The 19429-nt window shown below is 50.3% G+C and overlaps 1 protein-coding gene across 2 annotated transcripts in view; it reads left to right on the top strand.

Moving 5' to 3' along the window:
* LMCD1 (LIM and cysteine rich domains 1) overlaps positions 1 to 19202 on the top strand; it is a 37616-nt gene extending 18414 nt beyond the window's left edge. For both annotated transcript variants that reach the window (XM_069811768.1, XM_069811769.1), the window contains exons 3-6: positions 2856 to 3111; positions 8558 to 8893; positions 14674 to 14889; positions 15291 to 19202. In XM_069811768.1, coding sequence (XP_069667869.1) covers positions 2856 to 3111; positions 8558 to 8893; positions 14674 to 14889; positions 15291 to 15449 — 967 coding nt within the window. In that variant the 3' untranslated portion in view covers positions 15450 to 19202. The remainder of the gene's footprint in view (positions 1 to 2855; positions 3112 to 8557; positions 8894 to 14673; positions 14890 to 15290) is intronic.
* Positions 19203 to 19429: the final 227 nt, after the last annotated feature.

Below are 19429 nucleotides of genomic sequence, written 5' to 3'. Positions count from 1 at the left end.
GGCTGGTGCTGTTCAGTGGGACCTCAGGAGTGGGACGTCAGGAGTGGGACACGGTGCCGAAGCTGCTGCACGTCGCGCTCGCACAAGCCGCCCGATGCCCTGCGCAGCGTGCGTGCTGGAGCGCGGGTCCTCTGCCTGCTGCACGCTGGCTTCCCAGCCTGTCAGATTGTTTGGAAATGAATTAGTGAAAACGAACGTGCCCTTACTTGCTTTGGAGGCAGGGAAATGCTGACCAAAAGGATAATCTGGTGGTGTTGGTAGGAGATGTGCCGAGTGCCTGGCTGTCACCCTCATCCTTGAGGGCGAGCATGGGTGCAGAGCTGGCAGAGTGAAACAAAACCGGTGGTGAGGGCTCAGTGCTGTGTCCCACTTGGCAGCGCTGTGGTGGCTGTTGCTGCTGGCTGTCCTGAGCATCTCGATGGCTGTAATGCTATGCTCGGTGCCAGAAATTACTTGTTATTTGATACTTTATTTTCAGTGTTTTTCCTCTTAAAAACACTAATTTAGGTAAATAGCCACCCAGTATCAGTAGCTGGTGGAAACCGACCAGGGCTGCATGTTTGGTTCTGGGCATGGGCAGTGGGCTGCTGCCCTGCCCTATCTGCTTGCAAACCGAAATGGGAGAAACAAAGGGGCTTTGAAAGGGAAGGGAGCTATCCAGATGTCATTAATTAAACAGGAATTAGTGCCCTCTGAGGTTGTCTTGCAAAACACTAGACTCTTTTCTGTGAGCCTGGAGAACTCCTGTTTGGTGTGGGCTGCACAGCTGGGTCCTGTCGCAGCGGTGCGCAGGAGCCCGCAGTCTGCAGGTGTGCTGTCTGTGCTGCTGAAATGCTTCAGGAGGCTTCACGATGGTGGTCTGCAGTTGTGTCCTGCAGCCTCCAGTTACCACTTTCAATACCCCAGCTGTCTGGAAATCTAAACTTAAAAACACTTTTGGTTGAATCACTTTTTTTTTTATTGACTCAAAGGCTGGTTGAATCATAGTTGTTTCATGATCCTGCTGAAATACTTGGGGTTGCATCAGAGTCAGTTTGTCCTTTTTGCTATTAGCATTTGATGGAAAAGCTGGCCAGGAGAGAGTCGCCTTACAGACTTGTCTTTAGGATTTGTAGCTATTATAATTAAAATGATAGACACTTAAGTAGATTCCTCTTTTAGCAGTCACTTTTTTTAATGGCATGTAAAACTTTGTAAGAGGCAAGGCTAGCGCCTGGCTGTTGGAGACTGGTGAGGGTGGGAGATTTAGTGATGCTTGAAGGAGTTTTCGAAGTTCAGAGAAAGTGGCAGCTCCCCGTGGTGGGTGGGAGGCCGCAGTCTATCAGGGCTGCTGCGGCTGCTTTCGCCTGGGGATGGCACTTAGGAGTTCGTAGCTTTCTGCTCCGTGCTGCTGCCGATCCCTCTGGGATGAAAAGCTGAACAGGAGCCAGCAATGTGCATTTCCAGCCCAGAAAGCCAACTGTATCCTCGGCTGCATCCAAAGCAGCATGACCAGCAGGCCAAGGGAGGGGATTCTGCACCTCCGCTCTGGTGAGACCCCACCTGCAGGACTGTGTCCAGCTCTGGGGTCCCCAGTACAAGAAAGACATGGACCTGTTGGAGCGGGTCCAGAGGGGGGACACAAAAATGATCCCAGGGCTGGAGCACCTCTCCTGTGAAGACAGGCTGAGAGAGTTGGGGTTGTTCAGCCTGGAGAAGAGAAGGTTCCGGGGAGACCTTAGAGCAGCCTGCCAGTACCTAAAGGGGACCTACAGGAAAGGTGGGGAGGCACTTTTTAGTAGGGCCTGTAGCAATAGGATGAGGAGTAATGGTTTTAAACTGAAAGGGGGAGATTCAGACTAGATACAAGGGAGAAATTTTCTACAACGAGGGTGGTGAAACACTGGAACAGGTTGCCCAGAGCGGTGGTGGTTGTGGTTTAACCCCAGCCGGCAACCAAGCCCCACGCAGCCGCTCCCTCACCTCCCTCACAGTGGGATGGGGCAGAGAATTGGAAAGGTGAAAGTGAGAAAACTCGTGGGATGAGATAAAGACAGTTTAATAGGGAAAGCAAAAGCCATGAAAAGCCATGCACACAAGCAAAGCAAACCCAGGAATTCATTCCCCACTTCCCACAGGCAGGCAGGTGTTCAGCCATCTCCAGGAGATCAGGGTTCCATCACGTGTCATGGTAACTTGGGGAAGACAAATGCCATTGCTCCGAATGTTCCCCCCCTTCCTCATTCTTCCCCCAGCTTTATCTGCTGAGCATGAGGTCCTATGGTCTGGAATATCCCTGGGATCAGTTGGGATCAGCTGTCCCAGTTGTGTCTGCTCCCAATTCCTTGTGCCCTGCCCCCCCCCGGTGCCTCCTTGCTGGTGGGACAGGGTGAAGAGCAGAAAAGCCCTTGGCTGTGTAAGCACTGCTTGGCAGTAATGAAAACATCTGTTATCAACACTGTTTTCAGCACAAATCCAAAACATAGCCCCATGCCAGCTACTGTGAAGAAAATTAACTCTATCCCAGCCAAAACCAGCACAGTGGCAGGTGCCCCATGCCTGGAAACATTCCAGGTCAGGTTGGACAGGGCTCTGAGCAACCTGGTCTAGTGGAAGGTGTCCCTGCTCATGGCAGGTGGGTTGGACTAGATGACCCTTAAAGGTCCCTTCCAGCCCAAACCATTCTATGATTCTGTGAATTCTGCTGAATTCCTGTGCCTGGCTCAGGGCACAGGAGCCTTTTGTCTTATGCTGTAACCCAGGTCTGCGTTTAACCTTTGGAAGAGGCTGATGCTCCGTGGCTGAGCCATCGCATGATTGCATGCCTCCCAGAGCCCAGCTCTTATCAAAAGGATGGTCTCGCTTGTCACCCACAGGAAAATCTGTAAGTCATGCAAATGCAGCCAGGAGGATCACAGCTTGAGCTCAGACGTGGAGGATGATCGGAAAATTGGGCGCCTGCTGTCAGACTCCAAGTATGCCACGCTCACCGCCCGGGTGAAAGGAGGTGATGGCGTTCGCATTTACAAAAGGAACCGCATGATCATCACCAACCCCATCGTCTCTCGGAAAGACCCCACCTTTGACACCATCACATACGAGTGGGCTCCACCAGGGCTCACCCAGAAGCTGGTAAGACAATCCACAGCGCGTTTGGTGGGTAGTTTGTGTCACTTAATGGAGACCACAACTCGGCTCTGGAATAAAGTTATTGGGGAAAATAGTAAAACATATGGCTTGCCTCCGAGAGCAGAAATGTATGTATCACTTCATATTTTGGAAAACCGCATAAATAACCAGAGTAGGTAGGCGGGAGAGGGGAATGGATTGCCTTTGGGTTTTTATAGGTTTGCTAACATTTCTAGGAGAAGTCTTACTGGGCTTTACAACTAGAAAGCTCACTACTATGGTAAAGCTCATGTCCAGTAAAAACATTGCTGAGGAGAGATCCCATCTCTGCTGTCCTGCCAGTTGTACAATGCCTATGCAGCCCACGCAGGCGTTTGCATGCTCCAAAACCCCCGGCTGGATGTGGGAGCGATTCTTCCAGACCTTCTTGGGGTGTCTGGGCTGGGGTTTGGTCCTCTCCCTAAACACCCCCAGGAGGGCACCAAGGAGGAGGCAAAAAGCCGTGCAAGCTGTGGGACACGCACAAGGACCGTGAGTCAACTCCAGAGACCTGTCTCCATGCTTCTAAAACAATGGGGGTCTGGACCGGACTTCTGGAGAAGCAGCGGAGACAAGCTATTTGGGTGATTTATTTGGGCAGGAGTTGCCTTGGGCTTTGACTTCCCTGTTGGAGAGGGAGGTCCTGCCTTGCTTTTTGAGTCTGATCTCTTTTTGTAAGTCTGGATGCGAGCCTGTCCCGAGGTCAGCCAGCGCAGGTAGAGGTAGCTACACTTCCATAAACCTGGAGGGGTTTTTCAGCAAACACTTCAGGAAATTATACTTTACTCTGTCTCAAAAGCAGAGAAATTAAATCAATGTGGAAAGAAGTAATGCTGCATCTAAATCCAGCGCTGTGTTTGTAAATTATTCTGTTATGGATATAGGCTTTAAGGGCAAAATAACTGTTGTCTTTAATATGGTAATTATTCTCTTTGCTAGCTGAGGTAGTTATTAAAATCTTGGACTTAAAATAGGCCTGGCATCTCAGGTTTATTAGCCAGGAGCGCAACTAGTGCTCACTTGTGTCTCTGTAGATCACAGAATGGCCCTAAACCTCCCCAGAACGCAGCCTTGTTTCCTGTTGAATGCTGCATCACCTCAGCCCCAGATGAACATCTGTAGGAATACTGAAACAGAGCCAAAACAGCGTGCTGACAGTGCTTTGTGCCTTAGCTTCTCTGTAACGCTGTCGTCTTTAACTTTGGCTCAGATTTGCTGGATAAGTGGAGAAGAGGGGAAAGGGGGTTTAAATTCTCCGTGTGGTGGGCAGCGTGATGCTGGGTGGGCAGCTGGGTAGTTGTGCCTCAGGGTTCCCCGTCTCCTGCTCGCAGAAGAGCATCACGTCAGTGGAAAACCTCCAGCAGCAGCCCAGGGCAACCGAGCAGAGCAGTGGGCTCGGAGCCCCTGTGCCCAGGGACCCTCCTGCCACCCCTGCCGAGGTGCAGCAGCAGTCTGTCCCTGTCCCCAGCAGACTTGCAGAGCTTCCCCCTGCGAGGAACAGGAGCGGGAAGGCTCGTCGTGCCAAGGTGTGCTGGCCTGGAGGAAAGCTAAGCTGAGCTCTGCGGCTGAGAGCATCCTGCCTGCGTGGGCATGAGCCCTGCCTGTCGCTGCTGCCTGAGGAACCCCTCCCAGATTCAGTACTGGAGCTGGGTTTTTTTTTTTCATTACAGCTAAACATAGTCTGGTCCAAATAAAAATATTTCTTTGGGTTTTGTAAAGAGAAGTCAGGGTAAAAAGGGGAGAATGGGGACTGTGGTCGCATGCTGAGGGCTGGATCTGGAAACAAGCCCCCAGCCCAGTCCCTCCTTCCCTCCTGCGCCTGGTTTCTGTCTGGGCAAGCAATATTGCTGTGTGGGAACGAATGGAAGTGGTTTTCGGTGTGTGGAAGTGTTAGCCAGCAGTGTGCTTCTTGAGGGAAAGCGCTTAACTGGCTTTTAACTGTGTTGTGGTACTAAAAACATTATATATTACACTGTCATTAGTGGACAGCTTTTACTCTTCAAATTAAACAAATAGTTTAAAGCTGCTGAAAATTGCAACCAGATTTTTTGAAGAAGAATTGGGGAAACAAATGTGAAATTGCAGCCGCAGACCCAAGAGGCAGACTGTGATTATTTCTTAAAACTCCGTTGCCCTCACCCCCTTGGAAAGGCTGACTGGGGGTGACATGAAGTCTGTTCTGGGAATGCAGTTGGGGCCCGTGGTGCTGACTGGGGCAGACCACTGGGCTTTAATGAGGGACCGAGACCCTCACGCATCTGACTGCCCGGCTGTTTAATCGCAGCACTGCTGCTCACAGCCTCCTCTTCTTCCCCTTGTCTCTGGTAGGAGCTGGCCCAGCAGGAATGTTTGTTTAACCAGTGTTTGTCTTCCACGGGTCCCGTGGGGCATCGGGGAGTCCGTGAGGGATGGGGAGAACAATGATGGCACTCTTCCCACCCAGCCTGATTCATTAAGCACGCTGCCCAGCCTGGGATTTATCGGGAGCCCGGGTTTCACTGCTCCGCAGGCTGGGTCGGCTCCTTGCTGTGAAAAAGGATGCCCAAACCCTGCCGCTCCTGGGCTGCTTTCTTCTCCTACAGGCCTGAACCCCGACCGTACCCCCTTGTGAGTGCGTGTTTGGGGTGATCCCGAGTGCAGCCCTGTGCAGGGGGGGGCAGCTGGGGACCCCGGCAGCTCCCCCCACCCGCAGCAGCAAACTCCGTCCCTGCGGTGCTGGTGAGGGCCAGCTCAGGGTACGTGCTTCGTGAAAGCTTTGGGACTCTAAAGAGCGCCTCAGCAGACTGGAGATGTCTTGGTTCAAGTAAACGAGGTGCAGGAGCTTTGAAGACAACCTTGATGAATTCTAGCTTGAAGATCAACTTGACAAACTTTGAGGAGAATGGCTGACATCCAGTCTTTCTCGGGATAGTTTAAAAGGGATTGGGGCCAAAAGCTTTTAGTGCATAACTGACTCGCTCCAGTGATTTCCTTCTGAAGGCAGGCTGGAAACTTGGGATTGTTTTTAATATTGTTGTCCTGAAGTGGATGGTCCAATAATAGGAGGAAGTTCAGAGCATGTTTTTGTTGAGCTGTGCCTGGAGAAGTTATGAAGTGGATATTCAGGGTCCTTGGGGAAAGTGAAAAGAGCAGATCATAAAATATCTCCAAAATCCAGTAGTTAGCAGTAAAAACCTAAAATGTTCTTCCTCAAAATTATCTGCGCTAAGGCGTAGTAAAGCATTTGTCCGTAATAATACATGGTAGCAGCAGAAGAAATGATGTTTAGTTATTCTTCGTGTCAGTTTTTGGTGTCAGGTTGAATTTTTTTTCCCTGATCTATTCTCTGGCCACATTTTATGACATCTGCAATTGTAACTTTAAGCATTCCCTTGATCAGGGAGTGAAATCCCACCACATGTCTGGGCAGATATTGAAACCTGCAACTGAGCAGTCCAACTGTACTTTTAAGAAAGGCTTGAGACTTTGCTTTTCTCTCTCACTTTCAGCGCAGACATTTTGTATTGGCGATGGAGAGTCTGGTGCTGGAGTGGAACAAGGCGCTTCAGATACACGTGCTGGTGCAGTGCTATTCTTGTAGCTCTGGTAGAAGTGTTCATTAGTCTTGGCCCATTTGTAGTGGATTAAGAATTTCTTCCATTAAGATCCTACTGTGTTACTACTCTGCTAGTGCTCTTGCTGTGACTGAACCAGGCCAGTGCAGACTGCATTGCATACACTGTCTTAATGTTCATGGTCATACAGCGTCAAGGTTTCGGTTGCTGTTCTTGCCAGTTGTCAGATACCACTGGCAGTATCCTTATTTTGTGGGGCAGTGTCTGTGTGAGGCCTGGGAGGAGCTGTCAGGGAGTTCTTGTCTCTTGCTTCTGTAGTTCCTATTAGGATTTCTCACTTTCTGTGAAAGCCATCTGTGCACCAGATCACTTCTACAGCATCCTGCAGCTCTCTAACCAGCTATTCCCAAGCAGCACCTTCTCCCACAGGGTGACAGCCCTCCCCCAGTAAACTTCTGGATATCAATCCTGCGATTGCACAGAGGCACAATGCATTGAGTGTTGATGTCTAATATAATGTGCAGCGATGTTAACATGCACTCCAAGAAACAGGGAAAAATCCCTGCCTCCATTAAACCATTTACCTATTGCTTTTGCAAATCTTCAGGCAGGAATCTTGCCCTGCAATGCTGCTATCTGACTGAAAGTAGCTGAGGTGGAAGGTGACTTTGAAGTTTTTACAGATGTCATGAGTTGTTCAGTGTTGTGCACACTTTTCTGTGTTTAAAAAGCTGTACTGAACCAAACTATGTACAGTAAACAGTTAATTGCTTCTCTACTTTCTTAAAATTCAGTTTTCAAATGCTGACCAAGTAAGAAACAAATCTAATGCAGCTGGATGCTGGTCTTTAAAATGGAATGGCAGAGAGCCAACTGGCTGCCCCTTAGCTCTTCACACTACAATAGGAAAATGCATTGAGTGGGAAACTCCCTTCCCCTTAGCACCAGGCCAGAAGAAGTTAACTGTACAGACCCCACTGTCCTGTAAATGCTAATTCAGTGTGGGACAGACCTCTTGCAAGATCATGATTTTCTCTGCTGGTTGTTTTTTTAAGATGGTGGCTAGTGGCCAGTTGAGCAGGGGACTTGATTTGGGCTAGTTTCTTGGCATTTACTTTCCATGTTGCAGGGCATCAGTGACCAAACACCTTCCCTTTACTGAGGAATCAATAGTTGGGTAGAGTTGGTGGCTGTCTGTTACATACAGACTCAACTGCTATCTGACCACTTTTTCTTGTATTAAGATTTTTTTATTGATAAAAGGGGATCTTTTACAGTAAAATTATGCAGTGTGCAGCTGAGGGCTATGGGGTGCTCTTGGTGCAGCCTCTGACCCGCTCCCTGGAGCTCTCCCCATCCTGGCATGAGGCAGTGAGAAGCTGGCTGGGCTCAGGTTTTGATGTTTATGGGTTTCTGGTCTCTTCAGCAGGCGTGTTGTCAAATTACCTGAAATAGTAGCAAGCTAGTGCTGGCAAGGGAGGGTGTGTTGGAATCTGGGTGCGAACTAATGAAGCAAGTCTTTGCTGCTTTGCTTTCCTGAGGAGCCTGTTTTTTGGTTTGGGGTTGTTTTTGTTTCAAAAACAAACCCCAAAATCCTCAAAAACCCCACCCAACCTGTTTTCTGAGGATAAAATGATCACCAACAGCCTGGCTGCTACTTGCATCTGTGTTAAGTTCAGGCTTTTTTTTCTGAAGTGTAGGTTAGACCAACTGGAAGGGAGGGGCAGGGGCACGTTTTCTGCCACCGCTCCATCACGCAAGCGGAGCATCTCATTACAAAGCACCCGTGCGAGGAGAGCTCGTGCTTCCCCGCCGGAGGGGTCTCGGGGTGACTGTCGGTGCTCTCTCCCTCCCAGGCCATGCAGTACATGGAGCTGATCCCGAAGGAGATGCAGCCGGTGGCGGGGACGGACGGGGCGTACTATCGCCGGCGGCAGCTGATGAGACAACTCCCGCTGTACGACCAGGACCCGTCCCAGTGCCGCGGCCTCGCCGAGGGCGAGCTGAAGCTGATGGAAGACTTTGTGAAGAAGTACAAAGCCGAGGCGCTGGGCGTTGGGGAGGTGGCCCTGCCGGGCCAGGGCGGCGGTGGGAAGGAGGAAGGGAAGCCGCAGGACAAGAGCATCGCTGCCGGCAAACCCCCCGAGTCCACCAACGGGGCCCTGGAGAGCGCGCCCGCAGGAGGGGACTACGTAAGTGCTGCGGCAGCGGGATGGGCTGGCGGGGGCGTCCTGGCTCCGCTCTGAGTTTGGGGAGCTCGCAGGGTATAGACTTGGCCTCAGCTAGAGGGGGGAGAAGGTTGCACCAGCCAGGGTGATCTGTTCCTCGTTCACGGTCCTGATCCTGCGGGCATCTCCGAGTCTGCTGCAGTGATTTTTTTCAAACTACCGGAGCGGTGCTGCGATGCTCGGTTGCGTCGTGGTGTGCTTTGGTACAGCACTGGGAAAGACCCCGGTGGGTCGCCTCGCGTGCTCCTGCCAGCCCTGCCGAGCACCAGCGTCCATCTAATGGGTGAGGAGGGGTGGGTTGTCTCCTCTCCGCCATCTCCCTCCCTCCACGGCAAAAGCTGTGCCGAACCACCAAGGTAAGTAAACTTTCCATCAGCTGTAGGAGCCAGTGGTTTCAGCTTTGGATTCTTGGCAGCTCTGAAGGGCTGGGCGTGACATGTCCCTGGAGGATTGTGCATCAGTCAGGTACTCGAGATCAGAAACTGTTTTACTGTAAGCTAGTGAGTATTTCCAGCGAGGCTTCCAGACCTGCGCAAGTGGAAAGGCTGCGAGTGACAGGAGGTGGTGGCTCAGTCTAATTAATGCAAAGCTGTGAACGTGGAGATAGTGCTCCCAGAGCTGTAATCACTCTGGGGGACTTTGAACACACCATGCACGTCTCTGGGCATAAAAATACATTTCCACAGGGAAATGATTGAGATTCCCCAACACCATTTTAGATTTATGTTCTCCCAGCGCCTTCGGGAGTGGCCATTGTAGTTGCTGAACAAACGCTTATCACAGAATATGGTGAGTGAAAATATTTCATACTGGCCCTTGTGAGGGTAACTTGCAGCAAAGGATTTAAAGCTGGGAAAAGAAATGGTGTCTGAGTGTTTTTAGGGCAAGATTTTTCTAGCCATTACTGCACTGGGATTGTAGCATGTTAAGAGCAGTTTTCATTTTCATTCCATATTGGGTAATGTCTCCCCTCCGCTGTGGCCTTTTCTGTTAACGTGCATCTGACTTTCAGAGCCCGGTGATACAGTAAAAGTTTTTCACTATTGCAACAAAATACTGAATTGGACAAAGAATTTTAAGCTAAAATAAATAGCCAAAAAAGGAAGGTTTCCATTAAACTCAATAAAAGTCATCTTGGCAATGAGGGTTTATTTAGACTGCAAGTTTGTCCTTCCAAATAAATACATAACTGTGATGTTATTCTCTGTAGTTTAAAGCATCGTTTTTCTAGAGGCACTAGCTGAAAAATGGAACAGCTTCAAAAGCAGTTGCAGGAGATCCACTTTGACCAGCACACTGTGCAGCTCAGCTCGCAGCAGACTGCAAAGTGCTGTGGTTTCTGGCTGTTCTGAAGGCAGACCTCCTGCTTCCCCCCTCCAAATTAAAATGGGCAGGTTTTTTTTAATCTCCTGTGCAGGAACTAATGTAGCTGACCTGATACGAATGGACTGTGTCCCAAGACCTGAAATGTGCTGAACCGGCTTTCACAAAACTGCACTGAAAGAAAAGTTATGCCATAGAAAAATGAGATAGAGCACTTTACTTTGCAGTATGTGTGAGGTTTAAAGTAGTTGTGAGCAAAATGAGCTATATGAAGACAGAGAATGAATGTAAAGGGACTGAGAAATGAAGTGCACAAAGCCAACGACACCGGAGGCTTTAATGTTGTCGATGTGTTCAGGGTTGAAATGTAGATCAGCACGCTCCAGAAGCGGAGGTTTAGGTACCTCTCTACTTGTGTGACCATCTCCTGTGTGTCTCCTAAAACTCGGGTGTTAAACACGACGCCTGCTCCCAAGCCTGAGGAAGCTCCGCGGCTCCCCTCCGCCGCTGCTCTCTGCGATGCCGCAGGTGATGCCCACAAGTGCCACCAGCCTGCCCGGGGCCACTCCAGGACATGCTGTCCTCAGCTGGGAGCATGTTTGTCCCAGCCCTCGAAGACCTGCAGGACTGCAGGAATGAAAAAGGCTTTTTGAGAAGATATGAGTGCCTTTGGTTCAAGAGCACAGGGGGAAAATAAGGTGCTGAACCAGCTGATCCTGATTCTCAAGCAGTTTGTGTGATGTTTCTTCATTTGAGTCTGTTAGAAGTAGGACACAGATTTGAATCTGTTTAATACCAAACCTCTTAATTGGCACCAGCAGCTTGATTTCACCCTATTTCAGATCAAGGTGTGAGTCTGAGCTATAGATTTATGAATGTTGGATGGGGGGCGGGGGACGGGACACACAAAACAAAAAACCACTACCCTTGCTCTAGAAGAGGATGAACCCAGAAAGCACCAAAGCTGCACCAAGAAACAAGCTGGAATAATTTCCTTGGGTGTTTGTGTGGTCCCTGTGCTAAGGTTGTTAAACCTCTTATTGCACACTCAGGCCAGCTGTGTTGAAATTGGTGTGTAAAGGAAAACATACAGGGCCAATGTAAATCACTGTCAGAGGCATCGGAGCTCAGACAGCTTTTTGAACTTGTCTCGGCTGCAGAGAGGGGCCCCATGACTGTAATAAGTCTGTCCTATGAGCATAAAAATCATCTTTAACCCCCTCAGAACTGGAAAGTGTTCTGGTGTTATAAGCCACTGTGGTGGAATCAAATCAAATCCTGAGGCAGTTGATCAAAATTAGCCACTGTCCCAAAAAGCTTGAGGCCAGCTATGTAGTGAGTGCTCAGGGGAAGCTTCGTGGTGTCTGCGGAGCTCCTTCTGTGGGAGCTCTCGTTGCAAAATAGCAGCCAGTGAAGAAAGCAAGTTTGAAAAAGCTTATGAGAAAGGGACACTTTCTTGGCCAACACCTCTGGTAACTCTGCTAATAAAGTCTTCACTCCTTTCCCTCTGCAATGGAGATGTAAAATGAGTACCAAGCTGTAATCCCATCTTAAATTTGAAGAGCCGCTTTTTATTTAGTGTGTAAATGGCAGGGCAATGGAAGTTATATGATACTTAGGAAAAGCCCTGTGAATAATTGCCATAGAGAGAAACAGCAAATTAAGTTAGTTTTTTAACAGTTCTTATTGGCAAGAAACTTGAGCTTGGAGTTGGAAAGCTGCTTGTGTTTGTTCTCGCTGTTAGATCTTGCAAGATAAGCAGGGCTGGGATGGATGGGTCCGGCGCTTTCCCTGGGGGTGACAACGTGGAGGCAGCTGCAGGGTCCAGCTCTCTGGTCCCCGAGTCGCCCAGGTCTGGTGCCTTGGGGAGGTATCGGGAGCCTTGGGAAAAGTACGGCCTCGGTCCTGTGTGATGGGTGCAGCATTGATCGGAGCCCGTCTGCCCTCGCTGACAGCAATGCCGGTGTGCCGGCAGTAGTGCTCTGCCAGCCGCTCCGCACTGAGAGTGGCAGCTTCACGTCCTTGTTCATGCAGACCAGAAATAGCTCGGCTTCTGCACCGTCCTGGGCTTTTACTCCTTCCTTGGCATATGTCTTGGGACTACTTAGAGAAGCGTCTGAAGCCCTTCGCAGTGGAAGGAGCAGTGTGAGCAGACGTATCCCCTTTCAGACTCGCAGAAGAGCCAAGCCAGGAAACATTTTGTCTCTCCTCTTGTGCTGCCTTTGCTCGTTATACTGGATTTGCTGGTAAAATAGGAGATGACTGTCAGCGTGGTGGAAGTGCTCCAAGGGCTGCGGGACAGTTACTGAAAATCCAGACTGAACGAAGGAGGAAGCAATAGCAAAATGTGTGGTGTGCTAGAAATAATAGCAACGAAACAAAGAAAAGCCACTTGGTGGGTGTAAACAGGCCTCTAACCTTCTGCTGCGTAAAGGCAGAAATGAGTTTAAGAAAACTCCCTACGTGCAAAGAATAGTCTCTTTAGCACTCATGCCATGAACTAGCAAAAGGGGCTGGATGTGGTAGGGAACTTGTCTTTAGTCTGGCATTTGCAGAGCTCATAGGGAAACCCCACTCCCTCTGGGCTCCCAGAGAGGCTGTTTCTGCCACTGCTGCTTTACTGGGGTTGTAGCAGGGAGGATCACCGGGGGTCCTGTACTCCCAGCACAGCGTTTCCCAGGCTGTGGTGGCATCAGGGTGTTGTTCCTCGGGACATGGACCAGAGCTGCCCCGTGGGACGTCCCCCTCCTCTGTCCCTGCCCCATCCCTGATATCCTCCTGGATGCCCTCCTCAGGAACTGGTAGCTTACCTTCTACTGAGAAACTTTATTTTTGTGTCTCTTCTACCCACCTGTTAGAAGGTTGTTGACTTAAATCAGAGCATTTGTAAGCAAAGTCATCATCTGAGCACAGAGAAATTCCTGACCCCTGACCCTGTGCTGCCTGGAGCGTGCTGGAGGGGGAACGCCGCTGTGCAAATGCTCCGGTCGGGCACAGCAGCTTCAACCACAACGCGTGCGACACGCAAGCTGCTTCACGCTGCGTCTTGGTTTCATAAAAGCCATAGCCAGACTGCTGTGGAGACTGCGAGTAGGTCTGGCCTTGCAGCCAAGGGCTCTGCTGGAAGAGACTCCAGCTGCTGCTTAAGAGCACTTCTTCTAGGGAGTGACAAAGCACAGACTCAGAAGCTATTAGCCTGACCTGGACTATCCAGACGTAAATAGGAACTTAAATAACAGCCCATCAGCTGCCAGCTTCAGAGAGGAGAGCTTTAAAGCTTGCACTTAACTCATCGCAGGATTGCTCTGCAGGCATGGGTAAAGAGTAAACCTGGTTGGTCTTGTGTGTGGTATGTGTAGATGCTAATTAATCTTCAGATTAGCCAAATCTAATTCTGTCTTTTTGGACTGTTATAAATTGAAAGCACTGTGCTGAGATCTGTAGAGTGACATCTGCCTTAGGCATAGAGGTATATATTAAAAAACAGTGAGAAAAGAACAAAGTTCACAATCTCTATGCAAAGTAACATCTCTGACGTGCTGTACTTCTGCACTATCAGATGTCTTAACTCTTTCTTGGAGAACCTTTGGATCTTAGTGAAGGTTGGCTTTAGCTTGGGGGGTGGGTCCCAAAGGCCAGACACTTAGCTGATGGTGGATAGTGCCATTCTTACCTGCCTGAGGATCTGGCTGCAAGAAAGTAAACAGTATTCCAGGGAAGGCTGGCAAATATATATATTTATAATGACTTTTAATAATATTACAGCTTGACACTCTGTCCATATGTAGCGCTGGTCCAAATGTTCGCACAGGGTGTGGGGCTATAGACTTGGAGGTGTTGGTTCTGTCAGCCGTGGGTGCCCTGTGATGCTCTCTGTGTTGCCTGAGTCTTGTTGCACAACTGAGATGTTTTTCCCAGCGCTTTTCTGGAGCTGCAACCATTGCCTTCTCTTCAGTTTAGCGTTTCCTTGCTCTTCCACCTTGCTGCACTCTTTCGATAGCCTCATTTTGGACCGGTGTGTTCACTGGGCCTTCCAAGCTGGTACAGCTGTAAAATCTGGCTTTGGTATTCTCAAGTTTCCCTTCGCAGAACAAGAGCTGAAACAAAAACAGCCTAAGCCACACAGCTTAGCAGTCGTGGAATTAGATGTTTTATTCCCACTGTCCTCCTCGGTGCTACGGGCTGTCGAGCAGGCGCACGGTGCGTCCTTCAGACTATGTAGAAGCGCGAAGCGTTGAGGACGTGCTTGGAGATCGCGGTGTTCTGTTTTGCTAACCCCGCTGCTTGCCAGCTGCGCGGTTAAGCACGACGTGTCGAAAAGACGCCGTGAACCAGGATGAGGAGTAAATACCCATCCCGCGCACCCACCATCGCCGCTTTCGCTCCCGCCCCGCGCTCACCCCGCTGCCTCTCCGTTGCAGCGCTGCGAGACCTGCAAGCAGCCGGTGCCGGCGGACTGCCCGGTGGTCTACGCCGACAGGGCGGGCTACTCCCGCCAGTGGCACCCGGCGTGCTTCGTCTGCTGCCGCTGCTCCGAGCCCCTCGTCGACCTCATCTACTTCTGGAAGAGCGGGGCCGCCTGGTGCGGGCGCCACTACTGCGAGAGCCTCCGGCCGCGCTGCGCCGGCTGCGACGAGGTAGGGACCGGCCCGGGGGTCCGGCCGCCGGCTCGTTCCGCTGGGAGCGGCATCCTTCTGGTGCTGGGCACCAGGTCCGCGGCTGCCCTGAGGAGCTGGCGGTGCCTAAAGAAAATGGGGTGAAGCAGCGGGACGTTAACGACAGTCTCGGCTAGCTACGCCGTATCTGTCTCGGAGCGAAGGTCCGGCTCTAGCTGCGTTTAAAACCTGATGGTTTTGTAGTGCTTAGCTGCAGCCCGTGACTTTGGCGCAGTTGCTCAGAAGCGGTCCTGTGCTTTATTTACTCGTTCCCAAAGCCTGGCCCCCGCAGCTAACAGGCTTGGTGGGAGGCACGGGGCTGGTTCTCTGTGCTCCGGCTTGGTGAGATGGTGGAAATAAGCAATTTTCTGTCTGTCCCATAGATCATCTTCTCGGAGGACTACCAGCAGGCAGAAGGGATGACCTGGCACAAGAAGCACTTCGCCTGCCTGGAATGTGAGACACTGCTGACCGGCAAACCCTTTACTCTGGACAACGCCAGCCTCCTGTGCACGACCTGCAGCAAAAGCAAACGCCTCTGAGCGGGGAGCAGCCCAGGGGCGAAGCGGGCTCCCCGAGGTCCCACCAGAACTGGGGTCATTTCTCGAGTAAATGAGAAGGGGAAGCTTAAAAAAAAATTAAAGCCTGGCTATTCACTTGCAAGCAACTAAGTGCCCCCTTGCATCCCATACAGCTTGCAGGAGAATATTTCCTTGGGCAGGATGCAAAGAAAACTCGTACGCCTGCGGGTGAGAGGTACACGGCATATCTGACTAGGAGGGACTGAAAAGGAGGTTCTGTGTTATGCTGGTTTTTTAGAAAGTCTCTCTAAGCTTCTTATGACTAAGATCTTGCAATAGTCTTTTGGAAATAACGCATCTCAAAAGTATCTTTTGGCATGCTAAACCTATGGTCATGGTCAAAAACAAGGGTGGTTCATATTTTTTGAAATCCATACTGGAAGTTTACACTAACAGACTGCTGACAACTGTACTAAAGCAGCGGGTTTGAAGAGTTTGATTAACCCGGGTGATTACTTTCTGAAAGCAAATGATAGAAAATTGCAGCAACGTGTAGCTGTAGCTTTCTCCTCCTAAGAGTACAATAATGTAAAAATAACAAGTTGGCACACAGGGCAATTGGTTTAACCCTGTTGAGATGGGAAAGGTGGAGCTCTGCCACAGGGCAGCTGACTGGCCCAACCCCTGTGAGCTTTAGCCCTGAAACTGGAATGCAAAAGCATTCCTGGCAGATCCCACCTACCCGACTGGGCTCCCCAGCCTCTCGCCTGCCTCCGACTGCCTGTTACTGCAGGCGAGCGTGTTTCCACAGAGCAACATTGTGTTCCTACTGTGATGCTGGAGGTCGTTAAACATTTAAAGTATGGGCCTTTATTTTGGCTGGGTTTGACCAGGAATTTTATGGAAAACAGCTTTCCAGCCTAAGCTGTCTTGGGGGGGTGGGGGGAGACACAGTGCCTGAAATGCTGCAGTGCCAGTTTTTCCCCTGTAATATGTCAGTGACCCCCTCCAAGTACAAGGGAACCGTACCTTCCCCTGGGAGCTGGCAGCACCCTCGCCCTGGGCTCTGCCCTGCTCCTTGTCCCGCAGCTCTCCCATCCCTAGGGGAGGTCCCCGTCACCTCTTGGATCTGATGGGGTGACACCATCCCAGGATTCGGCACTGAGTCTCTGCGGATAGTATTTGTTCCCTACATCAAGCGATGCTTCTGGTAGTCACTGAAAATATCAGATAGTCCAGGCTGGCAGGTGTCTGTGTGCTCAGTCTTTTTTCTTATATTAAATGTCTACATTATTTGCTAGAGAACTGGAATATTTTTTTGCCAAGGTGAGTGTGCAAGGAGCTCACAATTGCTAGGTTTTCCTTCTGCTACAGAAGTCGCTGGTTTCTCTTTAAAGCATGCTCCATGCTGTGGATGTTTGCTTGCCTATGATAACATAACTAGCAAATGAGAGTTGGGGGAAATTGTACCTGCTGCAGGGTTAGAGCGTGTGAGCTGCGGGCCAGACTCTGCCCGGTTCATCGGGGGATGCCCCGCTCCACTGCTGGGGAGGAGCAGACCAAGTCCATCACTGCCTTTGAGTAGGTGAGACCGACGTGGTGTAAAGACATACCTGTATGTGGGGTGCGAGTGCCTCTTGCGCTTTGCCCAGCCCTGTGCTGTTGCGTGGCTGATGTTCCTGGAAACACTGGGGGATTTAAAGAGAGTAAATGAAATGCTGCTGCTGGAGTGGAGCAGGAAAATCCCGAGGTAGCAGCTGTAGCTGTGGGGGGGTGGATGTGTGTTGCAGGGTATGGTGGTGTGCATGTTTCTGGGGTCATTTGTCCATCTCGAGTTAGTCAATGGATGTGTTGAGTGCCTGGGGGTGTTGCTTCTGTAAACTCACTCGGATGCTGCAAGTCAAGAGAGGATGAGTAGACCTGAAGTTGTGCTAGGTATAATAAAGCTCCCTTGGATCAGCCTTTGGTTATAAGGAAAGTGGGAATGAAAAATAAAGCCCAGCACTTAGCTTTACTGCCTCTTCTTCATTTTGTTACAAACGAAATGTCTTTACATCTTCGTGAATTTTTTAAGATGCATTGTTCTAAACCCTGTGATGTTAAGGTAGCCAAAAGTGCGTGCACTCAGTGTAAGCAGTGAGAGGAATAGTGTGAATCACCTATGAAATGCTATTTCAGCATAGGCATTAACATCTAAAACAGCATTCCCTGACGGAAGGTCAGTGTCCATCTGTGCACACAGCTGGTTAGCTCTTGCAGTGATTTGCCTACGAGGTAGGTGCACAGCCATTACACAGATGCCTGGAAGAAAATTAAATGCAAAAAAAAAAATCAACAAAACATCAAGTTTTTAAAAGTGAAAGACTATTAACTAAACTACTGCTATCACAGAAAACTCAATAACGTGTTGCACTCTTCTCCCTGGGTGTTTTTGGTTTGTTTTGCCTCGGCTGGCTGCACGATCCTCACAGGGTTTGTGATACAGTGAGCACAGGGGACGGGTGAGCCAGACCCCAGCTGCAGCGGGGTGTTCCTTCAACTGGGGGAACTGGGATGCTGGCTGTCGGCCGTCCCTGCTCCAGAGCTGCTGCGTGGTCCCCCTTCCACCACAGCTGGGGTTAAAACACCAGCAGAGGCTCGCAGGGAGGCGGTGGAGAAGAGGTGGTGCTTGTTTTCTCTGCCGCAGAAGAATGTGCGTGGTGGGAGCTTGGGTAAATGTCAGAGCGGAGGCGCGGGGAGAGGACGGGGTTTTGGGGGGAGCGCTGGCACCCCAGGGCGGCAGTGGGGAGGGGGTGTAACTCCGAGAGCGGAGCCTGCCGCCCCGTCCGGCACCGCGTTGCTGCCTGCCGTGGTGGTGGGTGTCCCTGCCCTCGTCCCAGCCGTCGCTCCCGGGGGCTGTGAGGGCAGGGCTGGGATGGTCTCGGAGCGAGAGAGAGGTCCAGTCCACTTGAGGTACAAGGATTGTCCCCAGTGATATCGCCTTTGCTGGGCTTATCTTACCGGACTGTGACTGTAGCCCACGCGCAGTAGCATCAACTTCTGATGCAGTCTATCTCCGTTAACGCAATCCTCCATCGCTAATGCCTTTGCTTGGCTACTTGGAAAAAAGATACCACTGTAGCATGTTCTGGTTTGGGTCTTGATTTTGTGATCTTTAAATTGTAATTCTTCCCCTCTGAAGTCCCTCTTTCAGCATACACGTGCTTGCTTCAGGCTTTTTGGACTGCTGGCATCCACTTGAGCCTTTCAGGTATTTCTGCAGCTTGTTAAATACTGTCTGCCAAAAAATCTACTGCAATTAAACAGCTTAACAAAATCCTGTGCCTCTCAAGTGTCAGGAGCAAAAGCATGAAATTAATGCATCTAACAGCGTCAAAACATATGTGAGTCTTTAGTTTTGATACTAAAATTGAAATTCAGTGTAAGCATGAGAAGATATTCACCCTGAGTGAAGACATTGTGCTGTGTTTTGCTATGGTTTATCATCTAGAACAAAGGAGGCTGCTGCAGCTGCCTTCTGCAGGTCACAAGCTCTGGTTTTCAAGGAAGGTAAATTTACGGGGGTATCCTGGCCTGTCTTATAGAGAGCTGTCAGCGAGCAATATACGGAGGGTCTGTACAGAAAATTGATAAAAATTGAGATGTTTCATAGGGTTACTATGTGTGACAGGAATAGACTAAAGGCAAAGACTGTGTTGTGTGACTATTTGAAAAGCATCTTGTGCCACTGCTGTGTCCTGTCCATTGTTTCAAATAAAAGCTCCTGTACAAAGACCGCTGGATGCTGTCTGGCTGTGTGCGTGACCTTTAGCTGCTGCAGGTGGCTTTGGGACCCCCGGTGAGGGGGTCCGTGCACAGTGCAGCACTCCAGCCCCCAGTTAATGTGATCTCCTTCGCCACCCACAGCAATGGTCTCTGATGGAGGACGGTGTCAGCAATGCCACTTGCTGATTCAGCTCATCTGCATCATGCTGTGGTCTTTAATGTCCCCGCACCTCAAT

The sequence above is a fragment of the Haliaeetus albicilla genome, chromosome 24 (genome assembly GCF_947461875.1).
Source record: "Haliaeetus albicilla chromosome 24, bHalAlb1.1, whole genome shotgun sequence".
NCBI lineage: Eukaryota > Metazoa > Chordata > Aves > Accipitriformes > Accipitridae > Haliaeetus > Haliaeetus albicilla.
Note: the sequence above shows the minus strand (reverse complement) of the source record. Positions and strands in the feature narration are given on the sequence as shown.